Source organism: Centruroides sculpturatus, unplaced genomic scaffold (genome assembly GCF_000671375.1).
Source record: "Centruroides sculpturatus isolate CEXI.00-Female unplaced genomic scaffold, Cexi_2.0 scaffold238, whole genome shotgun sequence".
NCBI lineage: Eukaryota > Metazoa > Arthropoda > Arachnida > Scorpiones > Buthidae > Centruroides > Centruroides sculpturatus.
In genome coordinates this window covers 479553-491388 of record NW_019384806.1, presented here as the reverse complement: position 1 = coordinate 491388, position 11836 = coordinate 479553, and the positions used below count along the sequence as shown (strand labels likewise).

At 31.2% G+C, this 11836-nt stretch overlaps 3 protein-coding genes across 5 annotated transcripts; all 3 read right to left on the bottom strand.

The window, feature by feature from the left end:
• Positions 1-2169: 2169 nt before the first annotated feature.
• LOC111629662 (protein ABHD11-like) lies at positions 2170-3868 on the bottom strand. Of its 2 annotated transcripts, none has more exons than XM_023373548.1 (6): positions 3757-3868; positions 3512-3682; positions 3271-3441; positions 2715-2897; positions 2462-2646; positions 2170-2344 (listed from the first exon to the last, which is right to left on the bottom strand). In XM_023373548.1, the coding sequence occupies exons 2-6, from the start codon at positions 3614-3616 to the stop codon at positions 2203-2205; spliced, it is 786 nt and encodes a 261-aa protein (XP_023229316.1). In that variant the 5' UTR covers positions 3617-3682; positions 3757-3868; the 3' UTR covers positions 2170-2202. The 2 variants fall into 2 exon arrangements, with proteins under 2 accessions (XP_023229316.1, XP_023229315.1); XM_023373547.1 differs by having other exon boundaries at positions 3512-3662; positions 3757-3858.
• A 1300-nt stretch (positions 3869-5168) lies between these two features.
• On the bottom strand, positions 5169-7001 carry LOC111629686. Of its 2 annotated transcripts, XM_023373573.1 has the most exons (3): positions 6930-7001; positions 6620-6861; positions 5169-6358 (listed from the first exon to the last, which is right to left on the bottom strand). In XM_023373573.1, the coding sequence occupies exons 2-3, from the start codon at positions 6856-6858 to the stop codon at positions 6112-6114; spliced, it is 486 nt and encodes a 161-aa protein (XP_023229341.1). In that variant the 5' UTR covers positions 6859-6861; positions 6930-7001; the 3' UTR covers positions 5169-6111. The 2 variants fall into 2 exon arrangements, with proteins under 2 accessions (XP_023229341.1, XP_023229340.1); XM_023373572.1 differs by having other exon boundaries at positions 6620-6997.
• Positions 7002-8722: 1721 nt separating this feature from the next.
• LOC111629683 lies at positions 8723-11449 on the bottom strand. The gene is made up of 2 exons (XM_023373570.1): positions 11101-11449; positions 8723-9975 (listed from the first exon to the last, which is right to left on the bottom strand). Exons 1-2 carry the CDS (start codon positions 11301-11303, stop codon positions 8928-8930), a joined length of 1251 nt encoding a protein of 416 aa, XP_023229338.1. The 5' UTR covers positions 11304-11449; the 3' UTR covers positions 8723-8927.
• Between the last annotated feature and the right edge of the window lie 387 nt (positions 11450-11836).

Genomic DNA, 11836 nt, shown 5'->3' with positions numbered 1-11836 from the left:
AAATTACTTACGTATAATATATGTTAATTAAATAGAAACATGCTAAACATGTAGGGGAGAGCGGGGCTACAAGTTCCGTTTTTTATTCAACCTCATAATTTGTTAATGAAACTTAATTCTAGCATATGTATTGAGATATTAAAATTTACTAATATATCTAACTTTGCTATTAAGACAGTTTTTGGGGTTATTTTTTGGTAAGATTTTTTATAATTAATAATACAATACCTAAAGTCAGAAAGTAACAACTTACCCCGATTCGGGGCTAGTTGTTAACAGGGTGGGGCAAGTTGTTAAGAGATTTATGGAAAGTGTAATATGAAAAAAAAACAATAATTTATTTAACTAAGTACGTATTTAAGGACTAATAAATAATATCTTATGAATAATTAGTTGTTTTTCTTAAATTTATTATAAACTAAACATTTTTACATTTTAACATTTATAATTTTTACTTAAAGATTAAAACATTAACCATTATATTAGCTTAAGTAGCCATTCAGTCTTGAAATTATCAATTATCAGTCTTCAATCATATCAGAAAGTCGTCTTTGACTGAAAATAATAATATATTCATAAATCATCACAAGATTCATCAGAACCGCAATTCGGACAAAAGTATGTTAACGTGTCACGATATTTTCTACATCTGGAATGGGCCCAGTTCTTACATTCTTGACACTGGATCCATTCTTCACCAGAACNTTTAAACTTCCGTTTATCATTTTCTCCAGTGACATAACAGCAGGAGACATTACTTTTCACCTCCCATTTATTACAAGAGACCTCTGACAAGATGGTTACTAGTTTGAATAGTGTCACTCAGCATTAAAATAAGCCAACTAGCGTTTAAAAGATGTTTATAATTAGCTATTTTACAACCAATTAGCTGCAACAATCTTTACAATGGGGAGTATCCAGTTTCAATGTTACAGGATTGTGAAAAGACACTTATAACACTGTTAATTATTCCGTTTTATATGAATTCCATGTTGTACGAGTCACTTAGATTTTACAAATACGTGTGCCGGGCTGTGAACGGTTCACGTATTTGTAAAATCTAAGTGACTCGTACAACATGGAATTCGTATAAAACGGAATAATTAACAGTGTTATAGGGGGTTTCGACTGTATAACATTACAAACTAAATATTGGCATCACGTTATCTACATTTAATTATCAATATTGGATAATTATTATTATTATAATTATTATTACAGAGATATAAATAGCGAATTAATTACAGTCCTTAAAATGATACAAGCATCATTAGTAATTAATAAATCTATCCGCAACAGTATTAATAATTTCTGACATAGCATTTAAAATGTCATCTTTATCATTTTCAATCTGATGAAATATAGAAATTTAGAATATATAGGACTATATATATAAAAATTGTAATTATTATACATTTATAAATTATAATATTTGTCATTTTTTGAAATTTTCCTCGTTGATAAGTCTTGAGTAGACAAAGAAGTCGTTGCAGGAAATATTACACAATTAATGAAAATTACATTTTTTTTTACATGTTTCCACTTTCTTCAAAGATCTTTTTGGTACCGGATGACACAAAAGCTCGTGCATTAATTTGAAGGGTTGGTAGAGGTGGGGGGAAACACTTTTTGCCAGAGAATACGAGATCCGAAGCGTGTCGTTAGCCCGCTTGATGACATTAAAGAGGGAGGGAGCACTGTGCCACACGCGACGTATCACCCTGCTGAACACAGTTGCAGTAGAATATCGGAGTGGCTTACACTAACGTACCTAAAACAATAGATGAATATGAATACCAAATGAAATGCGAACACTTCCTATTGTCTGTGACGTTCATGATAACGTCCGTGTTATCTGACCAAAAAAAAAAAGGTCAATTTACCTACCTCTACCACCCTATCAAGTTAATGTAGGGGGGCTTATGAATCACTTCGTATTCACGATTTATACACTTGGGAGAATTAAATTTACAGAAACTTTATTTTTTTATTAGACAAAAATTTATTGTAGTAAATAAACAACAGTTTAAATACAGCTCATCGTGCTGTGTTAAATATAATTCATACACGAGAGAAATGTCGAATATAAAGTTAATAACGACAAAGAAAATCGGGTACATTTTTTCATAATTTGAATTAAAAAAGAAAACAGAAATAAATGCCAAGAACCAATAAAATTTTCTGAATTATTTAACTGGGATGTTAATTTTTATTCAAATGTTGAACAATAGAATGCGTCAATTCATCGGGCTTCTCCATGTGAATCCAATGACTGCAATTTTCTAAACACACGATATTTATCTTGGGAAATTGAGTTTTCAGTCTATCGTAATCTTCTTCCGGACTATAAATATAAGTAATTTTATTACAATTATTTCATATTATTTATACGCAATATACTTTAAAAAACATATAGGGATTGTGTAATAGTACAGTATAGACTAATGTAAACTTGTCTTACATCACGTATCCAGATGAATCGGAGTGAACAAGAAGGCATCTTCCTTTATAAATTCCTCTTAAAGGAAAAACACTACCCATTGCTTTGAAGTCAACTGTTTCTAGAACTTCTAAGTTTGCTTTCCATTTCCAACCGCTTTCACTTTTATCCAAATTTGAACACACGATCTTATTTAAGCTAGAGTACTATAAACAAAATCACGTATTTAAATGATATTTCTTAATAATTTATTAAAATTATTGACCATATTTACCGTTATTAACTTATTCATTTCCTTTTCTAACATATTTTGAGCTTCGACCAACTCAATGTCTGTCGGAAGTTGCAGCAGTAGTTCTTCCAATGTTCTCCGGCCCTTCAGTATTAAATGTACTGTGTTTTGAGGATACCTCAATGGAGACATATCGATCAGTATCAGGTCTTTAATCAAATTTGACTAAAATTCGTTTAAAACAAATTAATCAATATCTAAATGGTAAATACAATAATTATAAAATGGGAGTAATAATGTGTATTCGTTATTATATTTATTATGAGGTGGATTGCATGTATTGTAAAGTGCATCGATTAAATTATTTAATGTGTGGATTTCAGCCTTTTGGATGTCCGGAATTACTACAAGAGGACAACTCTGCCCCTTCGGTCACAGTGGTGTCAGAAGTGGGATCCGAACCCACGCCCATATAAATGTATTTGTGTTTATCTGATATATCTGTTCATCACGATTCAGAATTGCTAATTAAAAACACCGTTAGAATTTTGTAAACAATAATTAAATATAAGAAATAAATGTGATGAAAGGAACAAACCTTTTGAAATGCCAATTTTATAGCTGCTACTCCTCCTAGACTGTGTCCTATCAAAACACAAGGCGTGTTCAATTTTCTTAGGAACTTTTCTAGGTCTTGGACGTTAGCATCGTGACTCATGACAGGAGATTTTGGCGAATCTCCGTGATTTCTCATATCCAGCACGTATACCTGTGACGAACAGAAATAATAGATCATAGTTTATAAATAACGTTGTTAATTATGTATTGTTTTACTTTACCTTTCTGATAGTTTTTTCGGCGATTTCTTTCGCAATATCGATCCAGTTTCCTTTGTGACCGAAAATTCCGTGTAAAATAACAACTGGACAGAACGGTTGTATCATGACTTCATCGTCTTCGCCATCGTACACGTCAAACGCCAAGTCTTCTCTGAGTAAGACACAAATTTACTGTTTTGAATAGGTAAACGAAATTATTTTTTTTTGTATTATATTATAATACAAAAAAAATTAATTTCTTTTACCCTACACTCTCCATTTCCAGAAACTTTAAGTGTATAATTTGAAATATTAAACACCTAATAACAAAAACTTGGAGCGACTTCCGTACAAGTGAATTTATTTCGAGTTTCTGGACGACTGAATTAGTTTATTTTCCTCAAAACGACTCATTTGTCATTTCTCAGTTTACTTTCCTTTGTTTGATTTATTACTCTGAAAGTCTGTAATTTATTATAATTAATTGAAATTACTTTTACATTTAACAGTCTTCCTCCAGTGTATGACCCCCAAGTTTATATAATTTCATTTTCCTCTGAGCAGTTGTTTGAACAATGGAAGTAATTTCGAGGATTCTTTATTCGAAAAATTTATAAAGAACAATTGGTAAATTGTTTAACATTCGTATTTTGTTTCTCGGGCCGTTTTACATTAAATAATCATTAAAGAATTTGTGAATTAATCTCATTCACTGGTGTGATAAATACACACACATGCATACGGACTTATTANTTCATTAAAATTAATTTACTTTATTATATATGAAGTTTTGCGGTTTTATTACAAACATCCCGAAACCGATGCATCGGTACGAAACCAAACAATATCCCAAATAAATACGGCCATCATTTTGCTATTATTAATAACTACAAATTAAGTAACTTGGTACTATCGGGCCGTTTTACATTAAATAATCATTAAAGAATTTGTGAATTAATCCCGTATGCATGTGTGTGTATTTATCACACCAGTGAATGAGATTAATTCACAAATTCTTTAAATAATCATTAAAGAATTTGTGAATTAATCTCATTCACTGGTGTGATAAATACACACACATGCATACGGACTTATTAAGACTAAGTGTTAAATACTAGATTATCTGTTGTATACAATCTTTATAGATTTCTATATTTATAGATCAATGAAGAATTACGAAACACTGAAAGTGACAATTCTAAGAATAAAGATTGTATTTTATAGTGTTATATATGTGGACAAGTTTAGAAAACTATCTATTCTTTAACGTCTAAATAAAATTAAAAATGAGTTACATAACTTTCCTGGTAAAAATGGTTAAAATTGTGTGTGACGCCATTTGTTACGAAATTTATTTAAAATATTTTATATAATTAATAATTATTATAAGTGACAAAGGTTATTTTTAAGTGTACAGGAGAGTTTAGTAAAAAATAAAAAAACTTCGAATGCTAATAACGAAGAAAATCTTTATTAAGTTCAACCCCATTCCAGATGTGACACGTGGCTTCTCTATTTCTCCTTTTCAATCTTTAATAGCATCGATTATATACAAACCCTCCTGCAAAATTTCAGAAATCTTCGACAAGAAGTTCAGCAGTTATTAACTTCAAAGTGCGTGAACAAAAGCCTTCGTGTCCTCTCCTCCCCCCACACACATACAGAACACATCCCCATTTTTTGTATTTCTCGACCTTTTAAGTTCCCAGAGTCCAAAAATGATCAGAATTTTTACATTCATGACTATCACCATACTTCGATGCCTCGTCAGGATGACACCCGTTTGACACAGAAGCCGCGACAGCGAATGGGTATTTGTTAGAAACTAGGTCACGCGAGCAGTGGCGTGCATAAGCGATCGGATTCAGGATGGAGGACTATGAGAAAGCGCAACGGAAGTAAGGCACTCTGAGACAAGTTATATAATCACATATACCCGTTTATTCGTTGTTTACACATAAAATTAGACTGCCCAGCCAGTTAAGCGCGAGAGAAAGAGAGAGTTCACAATAGAGCGCGCGTGGATAGAGTGCAGGTTGGATCGGTAAGAGAAAAGTTCTCGATGATAGTTCGTAACTTGTAAATCCACCGTAGAAGGTATGGTTGCTGACAAGAGGGATGGAGTTTCTATAGTGGAGATAGCGGTAATGCCTGTTCCTCCGACAAAGCCAGTGTATTCCACGATGACTCGGACAGAAGAAACTGAGGCGCACACAAATGACTAACCCGCTTGAGGAACTGGCGATGACTGACAAAACCGGCTGCCAGTTGTCATATTAAACGACGAAATCGGGACAGAATATATGAAGGTCACTTAAGTTCTCAGGTGTGTAAGTTGACATATATCCCGGCCTACAAAATTAATATTGAGAAGTTATATTGTTTAACTTGAAGTCCGAAATCTCACAATGTCGAAAGAGTAAATGAAATCTAATTGCTCAGGTTTAATAGAAAGAAATCTGATTAATAGAAGGGAAGAGTTCGTTATACATTTAAAAAAATTTCTCAAAAAGCACGAGTTGAAAAGACACACAATAAGTCCTAAGTTATTTTGAAAATATTTACATTTCTTCATAAAGTATGTAACATCTGGATAGTAATTTTCTGACAAGACAAAGTCATCATTCGTCAATCATGAATTTCCCAAACGAAGTAGAAAAATATTTATAACAATGGTATTTTACGACCGAGTCATTAAATTTACATGCCAAAGCTATAACATTTTTAACTCCTCCGGTGTGAATCGACTCGATAATGTAAGTAAGACATATTTCTTCCAATTTGCTGATGTGTTTTCTTTTGCTAAATAAGTACATTTGAAATGCATCTTCAACTTTGGTGAAAGTAGGGGTTTCATCATACATAAACCTGCAAAAAACATGTTGTAGAACATTAGAAGTGAATGAGAAAAACTGATAATTTAAAATACAAAGCTTATGAAATGCAAATAATTAAGGGCTTTTGAGAATTGACGTCAGTGACACTAATTATTGGCATGTCTTTGTAACTGGCTACTTTCTCACTTATTTACGAAGTAAATTTTATTCAATCATAACATTAAACAACTTGGTTGTAAAATATAATTACACATAAATATAGAATAAAAGAATTAAAGAATCATATACAAACCTAACAAGTTGTCTGAGCATGTTGCAATTCACGTCTAATTTGAGAATTGTGTTTGCTTCGTTGTAATTTAAATCGAAATTGAGTAATGCTCCTTTCTCGATTAAGAGCGTTCGCGGAACGATAGTAATTTCTCCACTCTCAGAAACCAGAGTTACTTCGTCAAGGTTGGGGGTCATTTGCACTAAGTCAGAAACCAGAGTTACTTCGTCAAGGATCATTTGCGCTAAGTCGTCCGGCATTTTCTGAGAAAACACGAAATAATAATAATAATAATACAAATTTCGATGTAAAAATTACAGTTATTAAACACCTGTTCAAACTATTACTGGACAATATCCAATAAAACACTTTGCTGTCAGTCCCCTTGTAACTTCAACAGAAATTTCAGTAAGCAGCTGTTTCATTTGCATATTCAATGACTAAAATGTCGATTAAATTGTTTCTAATATAGAAATTTCATAATTTAGAATTTTATAAAAATTTCTAAATTTTGTTAATAAAAGTTTTCTGAATAATTAACATTTATTTCTGCTTTAATTACTAAAATTTTAAATATTCTCAATATTTTTGCATAAGTTATATATGAAGTCGGTAAAAATTCCTCATTTTTCCTGTAGATATTAAGTCGTTAATCAGGGCCTCAATAATTCAGCTTATCCCTTCTTCATTGATCACCTATATGAGTTTTTGTTTCTATGAAAATGTTACTTAAGCCACAAGCCTTTCTCGTATTTTCTGGTTTCACTGCTGTGCACTCACTGTATTGCATCTCATCGTGTTGTATTATTAGTCCATCTTCCTCCAGAAGGAAATACTCGATACTACACTAATCGCAACGTGTTTTTTTAATAAATTGAATTATATTTTTGCAAGTAATCGTTCATTAAAATTAATTTACTTTATTATATATGAAGTTTTGCGGTTTTATTACAAACATCCCGAAACCGATGCATCGGTACGAAACCAAACAATATCCCAAATAAATACGGCCATCATTTTGCTATTATTAATAACTACAAATTAAGTAACCTGGTACTAGAGGAAGAAGTTAAGCACCATCTTTAGTACCAAATTATTAAATAATAATTAAGTCCTGGAAGAGTGTTACTGACCATTTAATGAAGGGATCATACTTTTCCATTTTTGTATACTTGTACAGCTCTCTGTTTTTACAATGCGATTTTCTGCCTATTTGCAGTGTGTCTGTGTTGCAGTGAATGTTATTAAAAATAGCCATTTCATATTGTTTTGGTTATTCTTTAGCAGGCCGGAAATCCATTTTCGTTGTGCAAAACAGGGCATTACGAAACACGAGACTTTTCACACTACGTGTACACATACGATGTGAAATGTGTCATGCCTCGCAACAGGAAAAATACATGTATTTACACGTTCCGGTATTTACCAATCCGTGAAAAAAGCCGGATTATTTAAAAACTTTTATGTTTATTGTCTTATACATACAAGATGTAAAAATACAATTAATACATAAGTTAAAAACGTTACATAGATTAAACATGCGCCAACGGTCGTTAGTATCTTATCGATTACAGTAACATAATGCATGTAATCCCAAAGACTTCTTGAAATCGAAGCGGAGTTTATTGTATATTTAAAAAAGAGAGACCATTAAATGTGTTTTATTTCTATTCAATAAATAATAGTTTATACATAAAAATTTTAAAAGAATTCGGTGATTTAATGATAAATTTCATTATAGACAGGAAGAGGAACGTTTTCAGATCAACATTATACGACATATCACCAGAATCGTGTAAATAAATCTTCACTGAACAAGGGTAATCAATTTAAATGACGTGACTCATTTGAGTTGCCTGAAAAGCCAAGTAAAAAACACAGTTAATGTTTATTAAATTGTTAAGATTTATTGTCAGATTATATATTACACCAATTACGAAAATAGAAAAATAATTTCAGTTTCTCATCACGATAAAGATTGAAATATACAAGTCGACTCCCCTATAACACTGTTGATTATTCCGTTTTAAATGAATTCCATGTAGTACGAGTCACTTAGATTTTACAAATACGTGTGCCGTTCACAGCTCGGTACACGTATTTGTAAAATCTAAGTGACTCGTACAACATGGATTTCATATAAAACAAAATAATCAACAGTGTTATAGGGGGGTCGACTGGTAGTTACATATGTAATCTTGTCTAATTATTCTCGATATTCTGTAAAATTCATACGCATTATTTAAAATAAAACCTTTCTAAAGTATAAACGAATATTCATTCTGTTAAAAGTATATAATTTTTTTTTTATCTTACAAGAAACAAATTTCTAAAAACAGAGCGAAAGAATACATGAAAATTTCGTTTTTTCATCTCTACTTCTCGTATTTGCATCACGGAAATCGTAGATAGGGACGTATACGCGTGCATTTTTTAAAACCTTAATCGTGGTCGAATCTAATTCCCGTTTTGGAATCTTAACCGAAAAAATATGAAAGCTGTTTTTCGGCAACAATTTCCCTTTTTCTAAATGTATAATTCCCATCCTAACGCAAGTGCATTGTTCGTATACAAAATCATCAGAATATGTCGACTTCATACCCACCAAAACCTTTATCACACATTTATTAAGGGCCATTGGCAATAGAATATCGTCTAAGAAACACTTTTCGGATACCCAAATATCAGTCATAAACTGAAAATGTTCTTTCATGGGTATATCACTTTTTAATATTTCTTTTGTCACTGGGTATTTGCCCATAAACGAAAAATAATTTGAAAAACTTCTCAGTTTAACATTAGCAGATATTATTACTGGAAGGTTTGCTACATTTTTATGTGCAATGTATTCGGTTATGGAGTGAATTTCTTCTACTGTTAAAATCTGAACTTTAAGACAATTGTTCAAAATCTGTTTTAAGACTTCTGGTTCTATAAGAAAAAACCTGATCAATGGTAGAAAAGGTTTTATCACGTCTCTTTTCCATACGTTATCATTCGTTGCCTTCATTTTCAGAACTCTTTTTTCGATCCACCTGCGAAGTGCAAAAAACAAATCGACTTCCTTTAATTGTTTATGCACTGGGCAAGTAAGTAACCTGTAGACTGTAGTTTCTTCACACGATTGAAAATCATCTGTAAGAAATATACTTTTATTACATAAACTGAAATATTTCCAACAGCGATATTGTAATTGTGTTTCGTTGTGTCTGCATGCCAAATCGTAAATGCTACAAACGTTGTTGAAGTATAGCAATACGATGAGATAATAAAAGTATCTTTTTTCCAATTCACTCATAAAGTATTGTTTGCAGAATAAGTACATTCGGAAGAGATTATTTACAGAAGGAATCGGAAATTTTTCGTCTTCCGGAAATCTAGAACGAGAATATATTTTGCAATGATTAAAAGGCGTTACAATAATAATAATAATAATTATAATACTTATCGACGTAAATAGAAAAAGTAAAGAGCTGTAATGGCAAAGCTTAATTATTAAAAAATCTAGCGATGAGTTGAGTGTTTCCTGGCTGTTATGAGAATTTATTTTAAAAATAACTTTTGTATTATTCATCATAACAAATAAAATAGCGTGTGGCTCCATCTGTTTATAGAAAATCTTTTAATAAAAATTCTTATATTAATTAATTATAATAAAATGGCAAAGACGTTAATTTTGAGATATTAAATATGGCTTTTATAAAAAAATAATAATAATAAATAAACTATAAATGCTAACATGTAAAACCTTCATAAATCAACCCCACGCGTTATATGACAAGTGACTGCTCTGGTGACCATCTCTCCATAACTTTGACCTTTAGAACCAAAATTTAATAGTATCAATACTATTATACACAAACTATTATGCCAAATTTCGTTTCTTAATGATTACAAATCTCTTTTATTCACTTTGCTGAAGAGACAGAACCTGATATTTGAATTTTATACTAATTATTTCGGTTAATGTTTACCTAGGTAGTCCAAGATGGCCGCACAGTGGGGACCCACGTTCTAACCTAACCTAACCTATTCTAATAAATTAACAAAATTACTAATGTAAGATGTAAAATAACTCAAAAAATTAATTATATGAAGAAAGGAAAATTTTGTTAATTTATTAGAATAGGTTACGTTAAGTTAGAACGTGGGTCCTCACTGTGCGGCCATCTTGGACTACTTAGGTAAACATTAACCATTATTTCCTTCTTAACTTATAGGTTAGTTGTTTTTCATTTCACTCTATCCATATCATTTTTTTCAAAAATCACGTTCTGTCTCAAACAGTAATTTCTCAAGTAGTAACTTTGATCCTAAAATGTTTCGGCTCTTCCTTCCTAAATTCTACATTATTATACCCAAAAGCCATAACAATATTTGTCGACAGCGAGATATACAACGTCTATAATCAAACTAAATTACGCTTTTACCATATAATACTCGAAGCTCAATTTAAACCTTTATGTCCCTAGTTTAAAGAAACCGATTGGTACTGTACAAACCTGGTAAATTCTTCGAGCAGTTCCAAAGGCAGAGGTAGTCTGAGAATAAACTTTCCTTCATTCGGACATATAGTTATGAAGTGTTTGAGTAATCCTCCCTTTTCTATCAATAATGTTCGTGATACCACAACAGATTCTCCATTGTCGTTCACTATAGTCACTTTGTCGATGTCGAATTTTTCTTGTTCTTCTACGTTCGACATTTTCTCTCACTCACACAAAGTTAATATTGTAAATTTCAAGCAATGATAAATAATAGTTCTGACATTGTATTAAACGTCACTCTTATATTACCTTGAACACTGAAAATCGAACAAATTCCACTTACTACGTTTACTACATTCGAACGACTTCGTAAATAATGCTTCAGTTTACATGCAAATGAGCTCCTTCATGATTTATACACTTCAAAATAGTAATGTCATTAAATTAATGAGATATTTTTCTCGTTTATCAAGGGAAACTTAATTAATTTAATTAAAACACTTTTATTGTTTTATAAGATAAAGAATTTATCAATTTTTATCGAATAGAATAAACTGTATTCATTGTGCTTATTTTATATTTTCCTGTATTCGAGACATTAAGTATGATAGTATTTACATTACATTAATATCCTCAAACTCCTTTGTTCCTACTTTTTTAGGAATTTTTAATTAAAAATAAAAAATACTTAAAACTAAAAAAAAACAAAAGAAATGCGTTAATTTCGAAGAGAAAGTTTCAAAGTTTATTT